Genomic DNA, 24282 nt, shown 5'->3' with positions numbered 1-24282 from the left:
CTTTTTTTTAAGGTCGACTCCGCTCGCGCAACTTTTGACTGACCCTCACTGCTACTATATTGCTTCCATATTATGCTGTGGAAAGCTTTACTTCACCAAGTGGCTAAAAACCTCCATCAAGGTATATTTTCTTAGCAATTTTTCTGGCGTTTTGGGGGGGGCCAAACAGGCCACTTTAGGCCTTTGGGGGGGGCCATGGCCCCCGTGGCCCCCCCCCCCCTGGATCCGCCAGTGAGCAGACGTGTTCATGGAACGCTGATTGCGGTCGAGTGGGAAATGACGTTTCAAAAATGGGCGGAGCTTAGACCCTGCGGCCGGCTGCAGCGGCCGCAGGGTTCATGAACAGGGCCCTGTATCCCAGTAGGTAAATCGGCGGTGGTCCAACTCACAGACGCCGTCGTCGGCCTGGGTCTGGTGAACTCGGTCCGAGCTGGCCACGGCCGCGCCGTCCCTGAGCCAGGTGACCCGCGGCGCCGGGTGGCCCGCCAGCTGACACTCGATGATCAGCACGTCATCCTCCAGGATATACGACACTGCAGAGCACGCGCGCCGGTCAGAAAACACTGCAGAGCACGCGCGCTGCGCTGGTCAGAAAACATTGCAGAGCACGCGCGCTGATCAGAAAATAATGCAACGGACACGGGACTGGTTAGAGAATAATGCAGCGGACACACAGTGGTTAAAACATAATGCAGCGGACACACACTGGTCAGAGAACCGATAGCACTATCATCAGTACAGCAATGGCGCTAGAAGAACCCTGGTTCCCCAACTGAGGGTGGCTGCTCGGCCGAAGCGTCCCGTCCCCTGTTGCGCGCTAACCTCGCAGTCCAGTGAGGAAGGTCGGCGGGCCGGGCCGCGGCTCGATGGCTCCGGCGCGCACGTGCAGGTCGGCCGTGCAGCTGGCGCGGCCGTGCATGTTGCGCGCCGTGCACGTGTACTCGCCGCCGTCCTGGAGGCCCACGTCCGATATCTCCAGCGAGGCGGCGCCGTCGGCGGCCAGCCAGGCGCGCAGCCTCTGGTCCAACTCGGGCCGGAGCAGCGCGCCATTCAGGTACCTGCCGCGGCCGGTCACCGGGGCGGGGCGGGGGGACAGGTCATTGGCGGGACCGCAGTCATTTCTGGAGGGAACTTACTTATGATTATTCCGTCATTTCCTATTGAACCGAGTAGGTACCTATTGACATTCTAAAACGGCTGTGTCTTCATAACAAAATGAATCACAAGCAGCAGCACTCACAATTTTTACCTGCGGTGTTTTACCCCTTTCAACAAAGTGGCCGCAAGAAGCCAGCTTATATTGAAACGATATGGAAGCCGCTGAAATTAATTCAGTACCTAAATCACCGATGCTCAGGCTCACTATGCTAGTATGTCAAATTTCATTTCTGACGAATGCAGATTTTTTAACCTGCGCCCCGCTGGGGGGGGGGGGGGCAGAATTTGCTCCCCTCCCGTTTTTCGCCAATAACTTCTAAACGCGTTACGCCAGCGACGTCAAACTTTCCGTACCTTATCATACATCAATTTGACACGGTAACCGGACAAAAAGTCAAAAGGAATAAAGTCAAAAGACAAATAGTCAAAAGACAAAAAGTCAAATGCAAAAAGTCAAACGGGATAAAAGTCAAAAAGATAAAAGTCAAAACGGATAAAAGTCAAAAGACAAAAAGTCAAAAGCAAAAAGTCAAAATGTGCAAAAGTCAAAAACGCAAAAAGTCAAATGACAAAAAGTCAAAAATGCAAAAAGTCAAAAGCAAAAAGTCAAAACGTGTAAAAGTCAAAAGACAAAAAGTCAAAAATGCAAAAAGTCAAAAGGATAAAAGTCAAAACGGAAAAAAGTCAAAAGACAAAAAGTCAAAAATGCAAAAAGTCAAAAGAATAAAAGTCAAAACGGAAAAAAGTCAAAAGACAAAAAGTCAAAACGTGTAAAAGTCAAAAGACAAAAAAGTCAAATGGAAAAAAGTCAAAAGACAAAAAGTCAAAAGCAAAAAGTCAAAACGGGTAAAAGTCAAAAGACAAAAAGTCAAAAACTGAAAAAAGTATAAAATAGAAAAGTCGAAGTCAAATTCTGAAATAAAAAGTCAAAAGGATAAAAGTCGAAGCATCGATCTTTTCATCTTTTGAAAAATATTATACAGCGCAACGTACCCTACCCACTGAAGTTGTAAGGAACATGTGAGTACGCGAGGGATTCTGACAGGTACCGGGGTCCGCAGCAGCGGGGCAGGGACGCTGGCTGCGGTGGTGGGGCCCACGCTCACATAATACGCGTTGAGCGCTTCCGGCGTGCACGCTGGCGCAGCAGCAGTGGCACTCTTCCCCGCCCCGATCACCGGCCGCAGCACTGTCCACACTCCACATCCTCGCCGGTCCTGCCTCACGCAGCTGGTCAGCATAGTATGCCGCGTGGTCACGTTTGATGGCCGCTCGACACTGCCGGTTCACCACCGTATACTCGGCGCGCGGGCCGAGCAGTGCGCGCCGCCGCGCCAGCAGCGTTCGCGTGGCGTCCGTGGTGCGCGGAGCACCGGGCGGCGGCAGCCCCTCCCCCATGGGAGCGAGTGAAAAGCAGTGCCTCCTCTAAGCAGTTTTGACTGGGGGCCCGATCACGGGCAATGACTAAGGTAACCCCTACCAAAAACGTCTAAGACTAAAAAATGACTAAGGTACCCCTCAGTGACCAGTTTGGAGGATGACTGCGGGGGCTGCAGCTCCCGCAGTTAACATGTTAGAGGAGCCAGGAGGCCCTGGTGAAAAGCCAAAACCTCAAAATAAAAAATACCATGTGATTAACGCTTAAATGACGTCAATGGACTTAAAGTAAAAAATACAAAAGACGAGATAATTTCAAAATTTTGAGTTGCAATTTTTGTCCCCTCAACTTTCAACCTACCCCATCAACTTTTCAAACGTTCCCGGGTCACCACTGCCCCATCGTGCAATTCCAGTGCTATGGCAAAGTTTTATCTGAAAGTTTAAACGTGCCCGATAGACTGGAAGCCGTCCCCTCCGTCCACTCACGCTCTCTGGTCTCTGTACGGTCATCGCTGACTGGTCCAGCATCCAACGCGCTGGGTTTATAGAAATTTGGTTAAAAGAAATGAACATATTTTAATGAACGAATCCATTAAGTAATAAAATGAAAATGATTCACAGGTTATTATTACATGGGGGAGCACTGGCGCTGGAACTTTCTCAATGTTGGAGCCGGGCTCAAGGCAGTTTGAACTCATTTCTTACCATGCAACGCCATAGGGTTAATTACGAGCGAGCGGTGTCTTATGGTTTTTTAGATACCTATATGACTTTTTACTTTTGACTTTTTCTTATTTGACTTTTTCCATTTGATTTTTATCATTTTGACTTTTTTGCCGTTTTTACACTTTTTGTCTTTTGACTTTTCGCGTTTTTTGACTTTTTGCCATTTGACTTTTTGCTTTTGACTTTTTGCGTTTTTGACTTTTCGCCATTTTGACTTTTTGCCATTTGACTTTTTTGCTTTTGACTTTTTTCGTTTTTGACTTTTCGCCATTTTGACTTTTTGCCATTTGACTTTTTGCTTTTGACTTTTTGCGTTTTTGACTTTTTGCCATTTTGACTTTTCGCCATTTGACTTTTTGCTTTTGACTTTTTGCGTTTTTGACTTTTGGCAATTTTGACTTTTTGCCATTTGACTTTTTGCGTTTTTGACTTTTGGACGTTTTGACTTTTTGCCATTTGACTTTTTGTCTTTTGACTTTTATCCGTTTTGACTTTTATCCATTTGACTTTTTTCCATTTGACTTTTATCCATTTTGACTTTTTGCATTTGACTTTTTGTCTTTTGACATTTTGTCTTTTGACTTTTTGTCCTGGAATCATTTGACACGTTCCTTGAAAATTTGAGCGAAATCTGTCGGAAAATATTTGAGAAATTGACGTTTTAGTGACGTCATGTTCGCCATTTTCGCCTCAAAAACGGCAAAATTTCAAACGCCGCTAACATCTTCATTTTTAAAAGAATCAAGACGTATCAAAAAAAGGTTATACGTGATTCTACTTCGTCTATCAAATGGCTATCTCGGTTTTTTGAAAATTTTGGATTTTGGTCCAATTTTTTTCAAAAAACTGACTTTTTTTGAAAATATTTATAAAATCCAAAATTTTGAGTGTATAAAAAACCGGGATAAATGTCAAAGAAGTGGTCTATGTGCACCTACATACCAATTTTTAGAAGAATCGGTTCAAAAATGTGGGAGTTATTCAAAATTTTATGACGTCACGACACACACAAATTTTGAAAAATGATTTTTTTGGAAGTTCCAGACCTCGTACGGAAACAAAAATAGCACTATTCGATTCGCCGTGAAAAACTGCATCAGATAGACACCTTTTCAGGCCTAAACAACCAACTTCAAAATTTGACCTCACTTGACCTGACCTTGACCTGACCTCGACCTGAAATTCATCCAGAGGTGGTCCATATCACTTATTGAGTGTGCCTATTGAATTCCATGAGCAAAATGACCCATAAAACATGTGTCGCACATGCCCTTTTCTATATTTTGTTTTTGGTGACCTGACCTGACCTGATCTGACCTTGACCTTGACCTTTGAATGACATTGTATGCAACGAATATTGTCTTGGTAGTCTAAGAACACGTTTTGGGCAATCAGTCTCAGTCCATTCTTCGGCAACTACGGTGCAAGGCCGATACTGTAGAAACTTGCATTTTGTACCCTTGACCTGACCTTGACCTGACCTCTGACCTACTTAAGCAAAAAAAAATGAGCTCTTAAGATTTGCCTTGTTGAGAGCTTTCGATTGCCGTTTTCCCCGTCTTTCTACGACCATCGGTTCGGAAGTTAGACAGGGGGGGCAGAATCTGCGGTAAAAGTATACATTAAGTCCGAGTGTCTGTTATAAGATAAAGTTTTCATATTCTGACATAATTTGACATCCTGAATCCAAAAATGATACTTATATGTCCTGGAAATAAAAGAAAAACATAATCAAACCTGACCTAACCTTACCTATTTACATAGGTGGAGAATTGTGACCAGCTGGGGGTGCTCGGGCGCAGCAAATCCGCCGCCGCCTAGCGGTGACCTTGACCCGCGCCGCCCGGCCGCGGCTCCAAAGCCAAGCCGGCGTGGTGGCCGGCGTGGAATTGGGAGAGCTCGAGCACCCCCAGTCCAGCACAATTCTCCACCCGTGCCTATTTACCTACAACCTACCAACCTACAACCTACAAACCTACAACCTAACCTAACCTAACCTACAAACCTACCAACCTAAAACCTAAAACCTACAAACCTACAACCTAACCTAACCTAAAACCTAATTTTTTGCTGTTACATATTTGTATCAACAGCGTCACAATTGTCCACTCGGACCTAATATATACTAATACCGAATCTGCCCCCCCCCCCCCCCAGCAGGGCGCGTATGGCTGAATAGCCCAGCGGGGCGCGGGTTAAAGAATAAAAAATGCATCATATCGCGCACCCTCCAAGAAAATGCGGGCAATTATACAGCCCTCATAATACGACGTGAAGGCACCTTTACCTAACATCTACCTGGCCCGCCCACTAAAGCCAAATTCCCTGGAAATGTCGACACTAGTGAAGTAAGGGCTCAATCAAAGGGCTATTTTACTGACTCAGCGCCCTTTTAAATTTGAGCACTGTCTGCCACCTACAGACCTCGCAATATGTAAAAACCTTCAACCAGCGTATTTACAATCACCCACGAGCTTTAGGGATACTGCAAATGCACATGATGAAATGAGGGCCTCGTTTCATATAGCTCTACCGTAACTCACACCTTTCCGTAATTCACACCAAGGCTATAGAACCCAATTCACACCCTTTCAAACTACGAAGCGCAAATGAAGCCGTTTCATAAAGCCACAAGTTGTTTACACCTCCGTAAATTGGCACATTTGCGTAGTTACCGTGATTTATCAAGCGTCCTACAAATTACAATTTAATGTCAACACTTATTTTTAACCAGAAATTATTACATAATCATTTTGATTTAAAATCTTAGAAAATATTTATGAAAAAACAAAAATCGTCCTTTATCAAATCAATTTATTAAAAACAGCAGAAAGCCAGCTAAGCAGAAGTACCTAGCTACGAAAGTGGCGCGGCGCGGAGAATAAACAAATTTCCGATAGTGGCCACAAAAAGCGAATGGTACAGAAGATTTCCAGCAAGATTTCCAGTTTCCTTTTTATCTTTCGGCTGCTCTTTCGTAGGTAATCGTCACCGGGCTCAATATTGTAATTTGTAACATAGGCGTAGGATAAGGGGGACGGGGGGCCATGCCCCCCCCCCACTTTCGGAGGTGGGCCGTGGGGCATGACTTAGAGTATACCAGTCCATAGATATCATGAATAGTATAGCTATGATTGATGCCAAGTACCTATCAGCAAGATATTTTGTAAATGTAGGTACTTTGGTGACTGATCTAAGTAGCAGTATAACAGTATTCTTTGAAAGAAATGAGCTCCAGTTCTCAGTAAATCAGAGAGTAACTACCACATATCGAACAGGTAGGTACCACACGCAACATCATGGCTAATCGAGAACATCACTATCCTCCGTGAATAATTTTTACGTTTATCAATAAATTTAGTAATTGTGGTTGCATTGATTTAATATGTTATGTGAAAAAAAATGAACATCTTACTTAAAGGGACCCTCCCACCTTAACATTAGATTTGAGTTGAGATAGCCAAAATGGGGTCCCTGGCTCACAATTACCGGTTTCGGCACTTACAACATCGAGAAATGCCTTAAATCGGAAATATGGAATTTCAAAATTGCAGCATTTTGATTCAGAGGGGCTAATGCATAGGAATACCCCTCTGAATGTGTGACGTCAGCGCAGATATCTAACGATTTTTAAATGTTTGACTAAAACGTTTTGTAGCACGCGGTGGTATATGCTGCTTAGCGCGCAACAAATGCCGCACTTTCAAATAAAGTCGCTAGGAACAGCGGAGATCCCAAAAAGTAAATAAAAGTAAAAGTCTAATATCTTGAAAACCGGTGAATATTTTTCGATGAAATTTGGTAGATATTCGTTTTTGCTCTTTCTGAACCGAGCAACATCACTTTCATGCCAATTCATTAACTTTTTTGAAGGTGGGAGGGTCCCTTTAATATTGCACTGGTTCACCACACACATCTATGTTACTACATGTTCATTCAAATGATTATTTGATTGGCCATGTATCATTTGGCAGCCCCTCGCTCCCCTCCCCCCTCCCCCCCCCCCCCGTGTGCGTGGCTCGCTCACCAGTCGACCTCCACGGGCACGTCGTCGTCCGTGGCGCACGTGCAGCTCAGTCGGACGCGCGTGCCCGCCATGGTGGTCTTGTCCTGCAGCCGGCTGCTCCAGCGGGGGCGCCTGCGGGGGTCGCGCCGGTACTCCTGCAGGGGAGCCGAGCCGTCAGACGAGCCGACAGTGGCCGCAGATGGTTCTCTGGACACAGTGTATATAAATATGACCATCTATATAAATAGTTCTGGAGTGCCGCCACCGTGCCACGACAGCCGTGGGTAGGTGAAACATTCGATAATTCTTAGTTCAAACAAACTTTAATAAAAAGTGCATAACTAATTTATCCTACGTTGCAACAATGACAAATAAATCATATAGATCCCAATACGAGCATGTGTCCATTGAATAGGTGTACAGACAGGTAATTGAAAATATATAAATAAATTCAAAAGCAATAACTCTTGGATTAATTAACAAAATATGGTCATGCTTTAAAATGGGTATCACTTTTTTAATTAATAATCGAAATATAAGGAAGTAGAATCGATCATTTAAAGGGCCCCTACCACCTTCAAAAAAGTTAATGAATTGGCATGAAAGTGATGTCGCACGGTTCAGAAAGTGCAAAAACGAATATCTACCAAATTTCACCGAACAATATTCACCGGTTTCAAGATAGACTTTTACTTCTGTTAACTTTTTGGGATCCCGCTGTTCCTAGCGACTTTATTTGGAAGCAATAATTTAGCAGCCGAAAGCGCGGCACTTGTTGCGCGCAAAGCAGCATATACCACCGCGTGCTACCAACCGTTTAAGTACAAGATTTAAATCATTAGATCTGCGCTGACGTCACACATTCAGAGGGGGCATTCAAATGCATTAGCCCCTCTGAATCCAAAGTGCTGCAACTTTGAGATTAGATATTTTCGATTTGAGGCATTTCTCGATGTTGTGAGTGCTCAAACCGGTAAGTGCAAGCCAGGGACCCCATTTTAGCTATCTCAACTCAAAACTAATGTTAAGGTGGGATGGTCATTGGTCACTTTAACTACAACATTTTAAAACTCAATGGCTACAGATTAAAAACAAGTACTTACGACATAATGTTCAGCACTTTCTCGCCTCCTCCGCTGGGCCCCATCGGGAGACTTCATTCTCTCCTCCGTTGTCATCTGAGGGAATTCCTCTTTGTGAGGCGCATCAGTCTTCCCGCTGGATTCAGTTCCGGGAACAGACATTGATTCCGTTCCACAGTCACGGTTCGGCTCTGGCTTCCCCACCGTCTCCGGAGGTCTTTCCTCCTTTGCCGTCTTAGCAAGATCCTTGTCCTTGCGTTTTTTCTTCTTCTTTTGGGAGTCGGGTTTGTTGTCCTCGCATGGTTTCACCTCGGTTTTCTGACTTTTGCTGTCTGAAAGTTCCTCCCTCTCTTTTTTGGGTTGCGTAGTCTCTGCTTTTTTACCTGCAGTGACAGGCAACTCTTTGTCAACTGATTTATTCTTGCCGACTACTGTCCCTTGGTCCTCTGCTTTTACCTTGGTCTCCTTTTCATCAACTGACGCTACAGACTCTACCTTTTGGGCATCGTTTCCTGGCGCTTGACCAACACCCTGATCAGCTTTACTCGGTGCCTCTTTTGTCTGTTTCTTCTGCAAATCATTCACACTTTCATTAGCAGCGTCCTGAGAAAGTTTTCGGGGCTCTTTATGTGATGTTGAATCTCGAGGAGCGGCGGCAAACCCAGAAGGCTCCTTTCCTGCCTTTTGGCTTTCGGTCGAGTCCCCTTTTCTTTCAACCGTTTCATTTTGTATAACTTCTTTAGCTTCAGATGGTATCTGTTTTCCTTCCATGGAGATGCTGTCTCCTTTATCCGCAGCTTTGCCTTCTGCTGGTTTAGACACCTCATCCTCCTTGGTTTTTGTCATTGACTTTTTTCGCTTTCCCGTCTTCACCTCAGGCTCTGGAGGGTTTGTCTCTCCGACCGCCCTGGCCAGCTGATCCTCGGCACGAAGAACCCTGGGAATCTTGTCGGGGTCGTCAGCACCCGGAGCAGACTTTCTTCGCTTGAGGTCAGTGTCGTCGGCTGCCTTATCTTCCTTTTTCTCTACTTGACCGTTATCTGGAGTCGAATCTGTTTTCTTTTCTTTCGATTTTGTTTTCTTCGCCTTCTTTTTCGTGTCGTTCGTTTCGATCTTTTCGATGTTTATTTCGTTTACTCGTTGCTGCTCTTCATCGCCTGGAGACTCTGTATCTTTTTTGGGCGTAGCATGTTTATTTTCTTCCAACTGATGAACTTCGGGAGAAGCAATCTTTTCCTGCTCCTCTTTCAGCTTCTTTGGTCTTTCCTTCTGAGCTGAGTCGGCATCCTGCTCACCAGCCGAAGATCTAGTTTCTATATCCGCCTGCCTCACCTCATCTGTGTCCTTGATTGTACGTGTTGACTGATCGGCAGTATTTTCACCGCTTCCCTTCTGCGACATGTCGCAGGTGTCAAGCTGATCCAACTTAGGCGTTACATGAGAATCTCGCTTCTCGTCGCGTTCAGCCACAGTCTCCTCACCCTGTTTGTAAGCTTGGTGTTCGCCATCTGCCGCCGACAATGGGTCTGCAATGCCTTCTGAGGAAGGAGCAAGACCAGCGTTTGTGGTTTTACTGCTGTCCTCCTTCTCTTCTTCAGTAGGCAGGGTTTTCTGAGGTCTTATTTCAAGGTCAGACGAGTCCTGGGATTTGACTTTTTTGTTTAATTTCTTTGCCTCCATCTCTTCCTCCGGCGGAATAATTCTTCGTTCTACGATCAGAGACGGGTCGAGCTTTCCACTCGTTTTTCTGGGCTTACCGGCTGCTCTGTCAGCGTCCTCAGTTTTGTCAGACATGTCACCGTCACTGGAAACATCATGTTTAGTTTTGACATGTGTCTCGTCTTGCTGATTCACAACATCCTCATCTTTCTTTTTCTGCTCATCCTCAATTGATGTGTGTTCCTCGGTCTTTGGGCGCTCTTCCTTCACCGTTTTCGTCTTTTCGTCAACAATTGATTTTTCGTCCTGTTCCTCTTTTTCCACAATCTTCCGTTTCTTGCGCTTCTTTGAATCTTCCTCGCGCGCCTCTTCTTCCTTCTTCTCTTTGTCTTTTTCTTCCATTTCCATTCTTTCCTTCATTTGCTGACTCCTCTCTTTCCGTTTTTCTTCTTCTTCTGTTCTCTTAGCTTCCTCTTCTTTCGTTTTTTGTTCTGCCTCTTGAATGCGTTTCTTTTTACTTTCTAATCGCTTTTCTTCCTCTTCAATTTCGATTTCATCATCAAATATTTTTAGTTCCTTCCGTATCTTTTTCATGCATAAAGCAGCGACAGCTTGCAGCTCTTCGGCTACTTTTTCGATACTTTCGTCTTTTGCAGCCGCTCCTGTTTTTAAACGGTCAGCCATTTCACTTCCCAGCTGATCCGCCTTTTCAGCCAGCTGGTCAATATCACAAGAACCACTTATTGCCTTGCCTGGAGGAACACGATCCATCAGAATTGCAAGCTGTTTGACACATTTCTTCACCACTCCGGATGCATGCTTGATGACATCACCAGACCGCATTGGCAGCGCACAGTCCCGCACTGCTGGCTCCAGCACGTGTAGATCAGTGACGCTTTTGTGGACACATTCTGCCACGCTTGCCACACAAAGCGAGTCGCGCTCCCAAAAGCTTCCTGAAGGGCTACTGCCACTCGCATTGTTGATCAACGACGCGAAAAACTTGTTGGTGGTTTTCTGTAGCGAATCGATATCCTCAGACACGATTTTCCTGGCTTCCTTGCCATGGTAAGCGCTGGTGGCATTTGCATGCTCCTCGCCAACATTGTGTAACATTTTTGCAAGTGTGTTGGTGGCTGATGTGGCCTCTTTGACGCTTCCCAAGAAGAGCTCATTGAATTCTGAGACGGGGGTCGTCTCCGCCGCCTCTGCCAGCGCCCCCGCGGCGGACAATGTCTGCTCCTCGATGTGGCGCAGCTCATTGACGCGCTCCTGCAGCGGCGGATGGACGGCAAGGAGCTCCTCGAACGGCACAGATCCGCGCATGTGCGCTGTGACAGCCACCGCCTCGCGCGCCACTGTGGCGATGTTGGCCTCGATGGTCTCCTGCGCGCGCTCCGGCAGCACGCGGTCGCCAGTGACGCCGGTCACGGCGGTCACCATTTTGGCGGCGGCGTGTCGGCAGCTGGCAGCCTGGAGGTTCACCACAGCGTCCGAGCCCGGACCGCGCTCCACAAGAGCGCACTCGACGGCATTGAGCAGTTCGCCTAACGCATCCTTGAACTCGACCGTTTTCTCTGTAACCACTATCTTGTCCTCAAGTCCTTTCATGCGTTCGACGGCATCCGAGCGTACGTCGTTACTCTTGTCAATAGCAGCTGACAAGAGATGGAGCTCGGTCGACACAGCATCGGCACTTGACCTCACTGTATTTTTGTCTGGCTGGGTTGTTGATGTTTTCAGTGCTTCACTCATAGATCGCACTGCTGCCACCAGTGCTTCTACTCGAGACGTTACTTCATCCGCAGCGGGCCTCACCATTTCTGCTATGCGGTCCTTTTGTATTTTTGTTGCCATTTTGGTGCCTCTCACGCTCCTGATAGTGTCTTGAAGGGCATCAGTAACCAGCGACAGATCACCTCCGATTGCCGCTGCCTGTGAACGGAAGCTTACCAGCTCTTCCCCGGTCTCCTGCACAGACTCTGCCGCCCCTGTTAGAGCTGTTCGCATACGCTCTGCAGCCAGCTCCGCTTCTTTGATGGTGGCAATTTCCCCTCCCACTGCACGCTGTATAATGTCAGATAGTGTTTCCGCAGCACTTGTAACCGTTTCTGGCACAGGCTTTGTCGGAAGGGGAACCCCAGGTTCCGACACTTTTGCAGATTCTTCACTGGTATCTTTAGGTGTCAAAGGCTGGTCAGCATTTGCTGATTCCTTGGCAGCGTTTGTTTCGTCAAGTACCACCTTAAGTCTGATCAGCTTGTCTTCGGTTTTTTCCTCCGAGGCCTTAGATGGCAGGATGGCGTCCACCTTCTGGTTGGATGGCTGTTTTCGATCTTCAACCGTATCAGTTCCTTCCACGGAAAGTCTTTTAAGACGAGGTACTTTTGGCACTGCTTCTGCTTTGTTGGTGGCTGGCTCATCTATACTAAGCGATTGTAGCTTGGCTTCTTGCCCAGGCCGTTCTTGTTCGGTAACACTCCCTGGCGCGCCCTTTTCATCGACAACCAGAGGCTTTAGTTCAGCTGAACTGCTAACGGTCTTCGTCACACCAGGCTCATCAATGCTCAGAATACCGAGCGTAGCCGGCACTACCACAACAGACTTTTGATCTTCAGCTGATTCGTCGATCACTAATGTTTCAAGCTGCTCGCCCGTCCCTGGTGCGCACTTTTCTTCAGAAATTTGTTCATCAACAGATAAAGTTTCAAGCTTCACTGAATCACTAGTCACCTCCGTTGGTAGAGCACTTTCCTGCATAGGTAATCTGTTGTCATTTATTGGAGGTTCAACGAGAAGCTTTTCACTTGCAGCTTTGCCAGCACTGCCATCAACATCTTCGGCACCGAGCGCATCACCCGCTGGCAAAGTCGTTACGTCGTCTTTTCCAGTCGTTTCGGCGATTGCAGACAAATCATGCTTCACATTTGTAGCAAGACAATCGCGAGCCTCTTCGGCTGATTCCGAAGAAATTGTCTCACTTGTCATGGAGGGTGCAGTCGCAACTTGTTTGACGGGAATATTGGGAGCTGGCTCAGCATTTTGAGTTTCTGATTTATCAACAAATTCATTGATCGGGTCAACCTCCTCGACTGAAACTGCTAAAGGATCTTTCGTTTCGGGCATTTTATCGACGCCATCCTGTTCATCGGACGACATCACGTCATGCTTCTTCGTTTCCTGAATGTCGGGCTCCAATACTTCGTGTTGATTGGCATTGGGAGCTGTGGGGACAACTGAGAGTTGGTCTCCAGTTTCAGCAGCATCAGTTTTGGGCTTCAGGTTTTCAGAGATTTGCTTGGCGACCTTGTCAATCGTCTCAGACACTAGCACGTCGTCTGGTTTTGGTTTTAGATTGTCTTCACTCGCGAGAGGTGTAGGCGTCTTTTCCTTGTCACCGGTGTCATCAAAAACTTGCAAAGCCTGCATGGGAGTTTCATCCATCTTTGAATTTGAACGACCATCCCCTTCATGTAGAGGTCGTCCGAGTGCGCTAGCGTCTTTGAGCGTAGGCACTGCCACCTCAGACGCCAGCTCTGATTGAACAGGCTCTTCTGTTGTCTGTTTGGCGCGTTGACGATTCTCTGGGTGGAGCAGGACGTCCATCAGATAAGGTGCCTCCGAAGCCAGCTCAGCCTCAATGCCAAACGCTTCGCTTGTCTGCGGTTGCTCCAAGGCCGAGCTAACAATGCTGCATATTCCATGAAGTTTCTCATTTGTAACTGCGTCCACTGGTTGTTTGCTTTCTTCGGCATCCTGTAGGCTTTTGGCAATTGATGATTTTTCGGCTGTAAGTGCAAGAATGCTGTCCGCTTGAGCGCAAAGATGGTCGATGCTGGCTCGGATTTGTTCTCCTTCGATAGCAAGCTCGGGACGACCGGCCACCAGGTTGTCAGTTACCGCGGAGACGCTTAGCAGCGTGTCTTTGTAGTCCTCGATTTTGCTGATCAGTGATGAGTCCAGCTCGCTGCATCCGGCGTCCGACACTAGGTCACGAACGGTGCTGGTGAGCTCGTCGATGCTTGCGAGAAGAGTCCCGCAGACTGCGCGGACCTCGAGCGGCGTGGGCGCTGCCGTCTCGTCGGCTGTCGGCGTGTGGCTGCGCAGCTGTTCCGCCGCCATCGATACGCGACCCACGGCGTCCGTCAGAAACTCTGAGTCGGCGGCCAGTTGCTGCAGTAGTTTCAGAGAGCCGATGGCAGACATGACGTTCAGAATGTTCTCCGTATCAACATTGCCGTCCCCGAACGTCTCCAGGTCACTGAGTCGACGCCAGGTGGCACCTCTGTCCCCGATCGGTGCGGTGGTGCTCTCTGACAAATCTTGTAGCGCGTCATCCAACAGCATTGAGCTTGTATCTTCATCTGCCGAAAAGAAACTCTCCGTCCGCGATTTTTCCACCGCGTTGCTGATGGCGAGGCCAACCTCCTGCACAGCACTGGAGATATTACCGGAAGCTTCGTGCACCATCGCAACATGAGAAGCCGTGATGTCAGAAATTTTATCCACAGGGGCTTCGGCCAGCTGAGAAGTAAAACTAGCGATGCTTTCTCGCAGCGTATGGATATTTGCGGATACCTCCATAATGGCTGGAGCTACTAATTCTTCCAGGACACGGTTATCCAACGGCGTTGCGTCGTCGAACGTCTGACTAGAGCCCTCAACAGAAGCTGCTAACTGAAGCACAGTGTCATTGAGCTGCCGAAGATAGGGTGATGCGGTCTCATCTCCAGTTAGCGTTCGAAGTGAGGCTTCTAGTTCGCCTATAACACCACTGATAGATTCAGCCCTAGACCGGAGCATGCCTAAAGATGGCTGGGATGACAGGGCGTCTACCAGCGCCTCCGTAAAGTTCTCAGAGGTCTCGTTCAGACTCTGGCACGCATCAAGAAGATGCTTCTTTGCGGAGAGATCTGTCGATGCTGCCTGTGCTAGTGACATGACATCGGAGGTTGATTTTATGACCGCAGTTGAATCTTCAGCCTTCAACTCTGACCTTGACGGTTCCTCTGTGGCGGTGTCATCAGTGATACTTACTGAGTTTTCTGGCTTCTTGGTTAGGTCAGACGCGTTGTTTTCTGTATCTGGTGCGGGCGATTCCCCAGCCAGTGCGAATTCAGGCACTTTTTCTGTGGAAGAATCGGATGTAGTAGTTTTGAAGCCATCGACCGATAAATCTTTTGGAACAATTGGTTCTGAATCCGGGCTAATCGCTTCTTCAGCGGATGTCAGCGCTATCGCAGAAGGTTCTTTCGATGCATCTTTGGAACCTTGCATCTTGATCGCGGATTCAAGGCTTGTTGACTGCTCCTCGCTCGTAATATTCACATCGAATGTTTCCTTCTTCTTGGAATCCATAGCACCAGTTTCGCTGCCTTCCACTGGACTGACAGTATTCTCCTTCTTCTGGGAAACCACCGCCGGAGGCTCTTCTATTGCAGTAGCTCCCGTAGCATCTAATTCTTTCGACGTGTTCTCTTGCTGATTCTCAGCGTCTTGCTTGGAAGTCAAAGGCTTCGATGAATTATCTTTGAATGATTCATCAGCGTCTTTGCATATAACTTGTCCTTTTCCGTCGGAGCATGATTCAGCCGACAATGGCTCTTGATACTTAGGCTCAACAAGATCCCGCTTTTTAGGAGCCTCTTGCACGGTCATCATAATCTTATCAACAATCGTTGCTATTGCTTCTGTTTTGCCCTCAATGACCGTACTTTCGGCAGGAACTCGGTCACCAGTTAAGATGTCCATAGCATAGGCTACCAGGTCATTGATGCTGTGTTGCAGATTCATGGATTCGCATTGTATAGCGCTTCGAACAGGAGGCTCCAATTCATGGGAGGTGTTCGCAGAAATGTCCTCAATTGAACTGTTCAGCCTATCTACGGCTGCCTTAGCCATTGCAAAAGCTTCCTGTAAGCTGGATGTGCCTGGAACACCCTCGGTGAATTTACGTTCAAGTTTGTTTAAAATTGCATTCAGCTCTTTAGTCCCAACTGCTTGTTCTGTACCACTACGATTATTGTGAAAGGACGACTCGATATCACCGACCAATTTTTGTACTGTGATATTCACTTCGTCTGTCGATGGTATATCTGTGACGTTTGTCTTTTGGGTTGCAGGAGTATTTTCCTTTGGAGGTTCTACATCGTCCAGAGATGATTTCTTTTCTGGCGTTTGAGTCAAATCTGCACCCAGCTTACTCTTCCCGTCTGGAACTAGCTGCTCACTGTCTCCACTAGGGACCTGAGCAGTCTCTTCTTCATTGTGAACAATAGGAATTGTGCCGGTCGTTGAGACATCTGCAGAAACATCTTGGCCCCTTGGCATTTCGGTATCACGAATGTCGTTTTCCTTCGTGAGGGTGGTAAAATCATTAGTTTCTGGTACAATCACTTGTTCATTGGATTGTTCTGCAGTCACACTTTCGATGTCTTCTACAACTTGTTCACTGTCGTCAACTTCCATTTCTTCTACAACATCACTCGGTCTATTTGGCAGTAGATTCTGAAGTGCTTCAGTAACATCATCAATCAGCGAAATGAGATTTTCATCATTGATTGACGTTCCAAGCTGTAGGCTCTTCCTGCTTCCAGCCACTAGGGCCATGACGGCTTTATTCAGCTTTGCTACACTTTCACGCAATTCCGTTTCAGCAGGCAGTTTTTCTAGATCACCAAGAAGGCTAGCGAGTGGCTCTAGCTTGCCCCTCATCCTCAGGCACGCCTCCATCACTTGCGATGGCATATCCTCTGTTTGTTTAGTGCACACTACCATGAGTAGCTCCAGCAATGATAGATACAGGGCTTCGCTCTGTTCGGAAAATGCCTCCAAAGACTCTGTAGAAATTCCTGGCTTTGCGACCACCATCTCACAGAAAGCTTGCAGCTGCCTTTCGAGTTTCTCGCAATTCTCAGCGACAGCGCGTCGCTGCAATGACGACTCGGCGCCCGGAGATTCGGAGCGGGCCTCGACGACGTCCTCAATGGCCGACGTTAGTGCCGCAAAGCTCTGAGCTAGCTGCTCGAAGGCACCAGGCAGAGCGGTGACCACGTCCGGCTCGCCGGTGACCAGCGCCACATGGCGAACGGACGCCTCCGCCGCGCGACAACGGTCCGAAGTTGTCTCCATTGCGGCTTCAACCGATCCGCCGTCCTCCTGTTCGGCCTCCGCCGATTTTAGCGCATACTCAACGGTATCCAACAAAGAGTCCACCGCTTCGTTGACGGTCGCGACAAAGCGAACTGCCTGCGACTCGGACACTGGAGGGCAATGACGCTGCATGCCGGCCATCAGCGACATGGCCGCCTGCTTGACGGTCTGTCCCAGGTTAGACAGCTGTCCGAGGCACCCTTTGTCGTTGCTGGCGACAGCACTGCTAGCAAGATGTACCAGTGACACTGAAGCTCCTTGGAATCTAGCAGCACGTTCATCTAATGGAATGTCTGGCTCCTTCTGCGACTCCTCTCCGATATGTTGCCTTACAGCACTATTACAGGCGAACACGGCACTATTTAATTTCTCGACAGCCTCAGAAACATTTGCCAGCTGCTTTTTCACTACACTGCCCAGGGGTGCGCTGCCACTTGTGCTCTCTTCGACGAGGATAGTCATGTTCTGAACTGCCTGTTTTAATACGGAACTACAGATACCTACGTCAGAAATTTCTTTATGAACCTTTCTTCTGGTACTGTCGTCGAGGGCAGCACAAGCTTCTGATGGTGTGTCTGCCACCGTAGCCGTGAGGGCGGCTAATGCGTCATTGAGCTGCTGTACTTGTTGTTCATCAACATGCATGGCGGTAGATGTTTGCACTGCGGCGATAAAACTCTGAACCGTTTCACACACAGACCACGTGAGATCCTCGATGGAAGTTGCCGATGGAAGCTTTAGCTGTGCCTTTTCTTCTACAACCTCAGTGAGGGATGTGACAGAAGCATTGAGAGAAGCACTAGCTTCATTCAAAGATTTCGGCTCTGGTGTAGCATCTTCCTCTTTACGTTGTTCGTCAGATAAGTCGGCCGCATGTATCTGCATTGCGCCCTCTTCTTGAACCGTGTGCTGCGGGGCTGATGCAGCAGTACCTGCGCATGCTAGGACAGATTTCTCGGCGCTGCTCAGAGCCTTTGACATCGCTTCCATATTTTCAAAAAGTTTATCAGTTGATTCGCCTGGGTGTTGAGACGCCAGCATTAGGCGCATTTGCACGATTGCCTGCTCAAATGATGTGCGGATGTTTTCCAGGTCTTGGACAACTCGAGACTGATTGGGAGACAGGGAACGCCGCTTCACCTTGGCGTCTTTGGCGATTCGAAGAAGCTCCGAGTTCTGCACACACACGCTCACCAGCTGGGCAAGCGACGCCTGAAGTGTGTTAATCTTCTGAGCTATTTGCTCCTTACTAGGTTGTGGAAGTGCAATGGAGTTGCAAAATTTTTGTCCTAGCGATTTTAATTGCAAATCAACTTTGGTAAGCATTTCTTTCAATGTTTGATCTTCGTCTGACTTTGGGGCACCTGTCACAATGTTGCAGATCAGTTTTAATGTTGTGTCGATGTTTGAACGAACATTCGACGATTCTGCTGATATTTTCTTCATTGACTTGACATCAGCAGCAACACGTTTCTTCTTTGTTGTTATGTTTTCGATAGCTATCGTAAGGTCTTCAACCTCTGCATCAAATGCCTCTCCTTGCATAAGAAACTTTGAGATGCCATCCTCGGCTGAATTAGCAGCTGCGTCTTTTACCGTTGCTGTTACATCTCGCATGTCATCCTTGAATTTGTTCGTGGCAGCAACTATGTCCCCGAGGATATCATCAAGAAGTGCTTGAATTGCCAGGCTCATTTCAGGTGAATCATCTGATTTCAAGGCACGAGCAGAATTCTCGACTGCGTCAGAAACACGAGAAATTCCCCCGTTGACACTGGCTAAGAGCCTGATCGCTTCGTCGCGGAGCTCGTCATTGGAGATGAGGTCAGTCAGAGTCACCACCGCCACTGCCAGGGACTGCTGCACGGCCGTGACCTGTAAGCTCAGGTCTGCAGAGCCAGTCATGGCACTACTCACAATCTTCTTCACGGTTTCGGCCAAATGAACAACAGAATCGTTGATGTCATCGAACTTCCTCGCAATTGAGTTATCATCGACAGGATGCTTCAGCGACCGTAGCTTCATCTGGTTGGTTTCTTCGACTGCATCTATAAACCTTTGTAGCTGATCTCCAATCGCATCCTCCAGACTCCTTCCAGAAGCACTGGATTTAGGTGACGACCCACCTAGCGAGCCGGCATCCATTGCCAGACGCTCAATTTCTTCACAGACTTGATTCACTTTTGGATAGAGTGTGCGATGCACCATCGGAGATATTCCTTCTAGTGCTTGCATTGTATCTGGATTGGCGGATGCTTCTTGCGATAGTTTGTCGTTTACTTTTACTTTGTCGCATAATTTATTCAGCAAAACCCGTTGGCGATCGGACTCCAGGCCACCGCAGAGCGACTCCAATGATTCCAAAAAATCATTGGCAAGAGCTTCAACGCGCCCTTCCGCAGCTTGCTCGGGTGATAACGTAGCAGTAGCCGCCGCGCACACAACTGATGTCAATGATTCCATGGATTGAAGTGCCTGTTGCACTTCAGAAGGCTGCTGGAGGGCTCCAGAGCCGTCGCCCGGTAGTTCATCGGACTCCTGCTGTTTTAGAGATGCCACAGTGATGACACTGTCCGAACTCTTGAGTGAAGTACTGTCTTCGCCCTGCATCTCGACATCGTCTGTGGAAATGGTTTCTTGTTGCATTACCTCAGCTACCTTGCCCGATGCAGTGTTCACATTTTCTATCTGCGACTCCAGTAGCAAAACGTCCCCCTCGGGAACCACATCCACCTGCTGTTCCTCTGATGCAGTTGAGGTACCGCTTAGTACTTCGACAGAAGGCTCATCAACCACAGGTGACTGAGATACATCCGACATGAGTTTATAATCTGCCTCATCGACGTCTGCAACTGGCTTAGCAGGTTCAGTGGCCTCACTGCTAGCGGAGGCAGTGATTTCAGTCACTTTACCTGAAGAAGAAGATGGCTCAACTTGATAACTTGTTTCAGGGAGACTAGGTTCAGGTGTCTTTGGTGTGGTATTGACACTTGTGAGCTCATGTGGCTCAATAACCTGTAACGTCTCCAACGGACTTTCTGACGTTTCCAAAAACTCAACATTTGTTTCCACCTGAAAATCATCAACACCAAGTGATGAGACGTCGGTAGCTTCAGTTGTTTGCAGTGCTGTCGAAGGTGTCGCATTTGCCTTTAGTGATTCGGCGTCATTCAAGCCTTGAAGGTCTTCCAATATCGCAATATCGGTTACTTGGGTTGACTGAAGAGGGCTGGTGACCCTATCTTCTGCTTTAGCTGATGACGCGAGGCTTGGTAAGCTCTCCGTCTCCCTCTCCACCGCACCTGTTTCCTCAACCTGCAGAATCTGAAGTGGCGATGTGATTCCCTCTCCGGCTTCAGTTGGAGTAGTGATGTCCGACATGAGATCAACTGCATCGGAGCTGACTGTTTCAGTTATTTGTAGGGGTTGCAAACTTGGTGTTTGCTCCTCCTTGACTTGCGCTGTCAAAATGCTATTGTTACCTGCGGTGTCTTGCATAACGGTGGTCTCGGTCGTGCATGCCGTCTGAAGGGGTGTAATGACTCGCTCTTCAATCGTTTCAGGTGCCTGGGATGCTGCTGTGGAGTCTGCCATCTCAGCACATGTTGCCTCGACAATCAATGTTTCTTGGAGTGGAGAAGTGACTCGGCCAGTTGCATTCGCCATTTCTACCATAGATTGCATATTTGGCGCAGAGCTCGCTACTTCAACACCCGTTTCCTGCGTCACTTCAGTTCCTACCAGCGGTGATGCGGTTCGTGGTGTGCACTTCACTGGCGACAAAACTCTTTCCAGCTCATGGATCGAGTCTTGTGGTACGTCCTCGCTTACGCAAACCGATTGTAAGATTTCCAGAGCTTTTTGGACGGCTAGTGATATGTCTCCAGGCGTCAAGATTTCCCTTGCTTCTTGTGGAGATAGAGCGCGATCGATATTGGTAACTTCTCCTTCAGACATAACGCTCTCAGTCTGTGCTGCTCGTGCAGCTGCTAATACTTTGGTGGCAACTGCTAGCTGAAGGGCATCACTACTTTGATCCCGGGTAGACGCTAATGATGGGTCCTGAATGGACGACATATCAGACAAACTGCCTTCCGATATACTGGGTGATAATGGGTCAGCGTGAAGAATCATCATGAGCTTGGCGGCCGTTTCTAGTTTATCCTCGTGAGAAGGCATCGCAGAAGCTGATTCACAGCGAATCGGTGATATCGTCCCACTAGCGTCGCTTTCAGCTGCATCCTGACGCAGCATTGCATGCAGCTCGGTTAGGATGATATCAGCTCGCCGTTTTGAATCCTCAGCTACCACTGCATTCTCTGCCACCGCGGGCGATCCCGCGCTCCTGAGTGCGAGTGCCTCCTCATCCGGCACGTAGACCCCCGATATAACACCCCTCATTATCGCCGTCACCCTTTCAATTAGATCGGCCTGGTCTTCCCTGATCTCCGCTTTACGTGACTCCGGCTGGCTCGAAAGACCAGAGAGTGATCCATCAGAAATGACTTCTTCGATCGGCGTTGTTTGGAGAATATTCAATACCTTTTCTGCCGTTGCCTTCATATTGTCTGGTGCGAGATTCTCGCCAGCTTGTTGTTGGGACAAAGAGCTGATATCTGATAGTGTGCCCTCAGACATCACATCGTCAGCGGTGGCTGCTTGAAGAACGGTCATCAGCTTCTGCACGTTTAGTCGGGGACCTTCGCTGGCACATGCCTCTTTGGCAAAAGTCGGTGAGTCGACACTCTGAATTTGAGACACCTCTTCGTCGGGGACAACCAAGTCCTGCATGGCAGCCTGGACGGCTGCAAGCACACGAACGGCGCCGCTGCGATCCTCTCTTGGTACCTCTGTGACGACGGGCTCAGTCGGAGACAGCGTCTGGGTCAAGTCGGATAACGAGCTGTCTGTGTTCGTCTCGGAGGTCAGCGCAGCATGAAGAACCGTCAGAAGACGCTGTGCTTTGTCACATGCTCCTCCAGAAACAGAACGCTCCTGTGCCACTTGTGGTGATAGTGCTCGAGGAAGTTCTGCTGTGGAACTCGTTGACGCAGTTTCCTCCAAAACAGGCGTCACCAGTGCCATGAGCTTATCGACTGTGAGCTTCGGTCCATGCTCCTCGATCGCTTGAGCAGCAGGGGGCACCAATGTTTGCTCTACCTCACGAAGAGGCTCTTCCGGTACTACTTCCCCTTGGCTAATTGCCTGAAAAATATCGATCAGTCGTTCACTAGCTTTTGCAGCTGCTTTTGATGACAATGCTTCAGTCACTTCAGTAGAAGTCACTGGTTCCTTTTGGGTGCCTGCATTCGTAACGTCGCTTGTCATGGCTTCCTGCATAATTCTAGCCGCCTGGTGTGCCACGTTTCTGGTTTGGTGCTGCACTATTTCTGTACTGGCTTCCGTCTTCACCTCCCGCACAGTTTGTGCTACTTCCGGAAGTTTTAGAAACAGCGTTAGAATCTTGTTTGCGGAAGCTTTCTCATCAACTCCCGGCAGTGTTTCAGCAGCCATTTCAAGTACATCAGAACTCAATGTTGGACTTTTCCCACGGCTCTGAATTACTTTAGGATCTCCGCATTGCGCTGTCTCAAGGACTTCAACCAATGCCTTCACAGCATTAGCAGCTTCCTGGGTTAGCGGTTCTGCAGGTGCATGCGGAGCCAAAGCCTGCTCCACCTCCTCCAGAACGCCCTGGGATAGCTCCTGGTTGGACAGAGCAGCTGAAAAGAGTCGCATGACTAGTCCGGCTCGGTCTCTTGCACCTTCCTCGGTTAGCGTCATCCGCGCCTCCTGCGGCGTGAGGGCGCGTCCGATCTCGCCGAGGTACTCTTCGGGCAGGTGCTCGCCAGTGACCACGGCGTGCATCACGGCCACCACTCCCTGAGACGTCAGGTGGGCCTCGTAGGCCTCCGGAGACACCTCCTCGTCAAACGACAGGCCTCGGTTGGAGTCCTCGCTTTTCTGCGACACAGCCGGCGAAAGAAGCAGCGGCCGACGGCTGACAGCCCCGGGTTGTGTCGGTGACAAGTCCTGTTGCGGAGCTGCCTGCTGAAGCTCCGTCGCCAGCTGCCCGGAGTATTCGTCAGGATGCGTTGCTACCTGAGCGGCAGCCTCTGTCTCTCCAAACATGTACCTACTGAGACGTTGGTCCAGCGACTCGGGAGGCAGTTCGGTAGTCACTGCACCGTCTTCTGCAAGCTGTACGTCTTCCCCGCCGAAGAACACCGGACTGAACTGTCCGTCGCGTGACGCGAGGGCCTTTTCCAGGAGATCTGCTGGCGGTAAGCGGGTGACTTCAACGTTCTCATAATCAAAGACTTCTTCGTTAGGAACTGGCGTAATCTGGCCGGAGGTGGGGTCGTCCGACGCGTAGGACGGCTCCATGGCGTCCGCGGTGTGAAATGAGTCCACCGTGGACAGCGTGTCAGCCGCGGACGCCAGCTCGCCCGAGGTCGGCCGCGGAGGCAGATCCTCTCGCTTCAGGGGCTGCGTGTTTCTCCGCGCCGCCCGGCGCTTCTTGGACGATCGTGACGAGCTCTCCGAGACGGGCGCGGGCGCTGCCGCCGGCTCCGGCGATACGGGCGCCGCCGTCTGCTGCTCCGGCAGCGCGCCCGGCTGTGCGGTGGAGTGCTCGACAGCGGCCGGCTTTGCCGCCCTGCTCTCCGGCGGGCTGCGCATCTCGGTGGGACTGCGCAGCTCGGACGGCCGGTCGGTGGGCAGCTCGGTGGCCCAGTCCGTGTGGCCGTCGGTCGGCCGGTCCACCTCGGTGGTCTGCTCGCTGGCCCGCTCCGACGGCCGGGTGTCCGGTCGCTCGGCGGGCCGCTCGGACAGACAGTCGGTGGGCCGGTCCGTGTTCAGATCGTCAATCTCGGCCTCGGTCCTGGCGTCGTCGTCGGCGTGCAGGGCGGGCAGCTGGTCGGCGGGCACCAGCGACACGTCGATGACGGTGGCGCCCAGCTGCACGTTGCCGGACATGGCGCAGGCCGTCAGCACGCGCAGAGACGGAATGTCGGCGTCACCGCCGCCGCTCAGCGCTGCCGGCAACACACGCGTCAGCAGTGGCGATCAAAACAGCGTTTCGACAACGTTTGAGCTGCTTGCCTTTTTACGGGCCTA

General features: G+C 49.2%; 1 protein-coding gene across 1 annotated transcript in view; it reads right to left on the bottom strand.

The window, feature by feature from the left end:
- LOC122379995 overlaps positions 1-24282 on the bottom strand; it is a gene marked incomplete at its 5' end in the record, with an annotated part of 246265 nt that overhangs the window by 183409 nt on the left and 38574 nt on the right. Inside the window, 4 exons of the mRNA XM_043362728.1 lie at positions 390-533; positions 823-1058; positions 7292-7425; positions 8374-24200. Coding sequence (XP_043218663.1) covers positions 390-533; positions 823-1058; positions 7292-7425; positions 8374-24200 — 16341 coding nt within the window. The remainder of the gene's footprint in view (positions 1-389; positions 534-822; positions 1059-7291; positions 7426-8373; positions 24201-24282) is intronic.

This window comes from Amphibalanus amphitrite, unplaced genomic scaffold (assembly GCF_019059575.1).
Source record: "Amphibalanus amphitrite isolate SeventyFive unplaced genomic scaffold, NRLGWU_Aamphi_draft 000088F_arrow, whole genome shotgun sequence".
In the NCBI taxonomy this organism is placed as follows: Eukaryota; Metazoa; Arthropoda; class Thecostraca; order Balanomorpha; family Balanidae; genus Amphibalanus; species Amphibalanus amphitrite.
The sequence above is the reverse complement of the archived record's forward strand: the minus strand, read 5'-3'. Positions and strand labels throughout refer to the sequence as shown.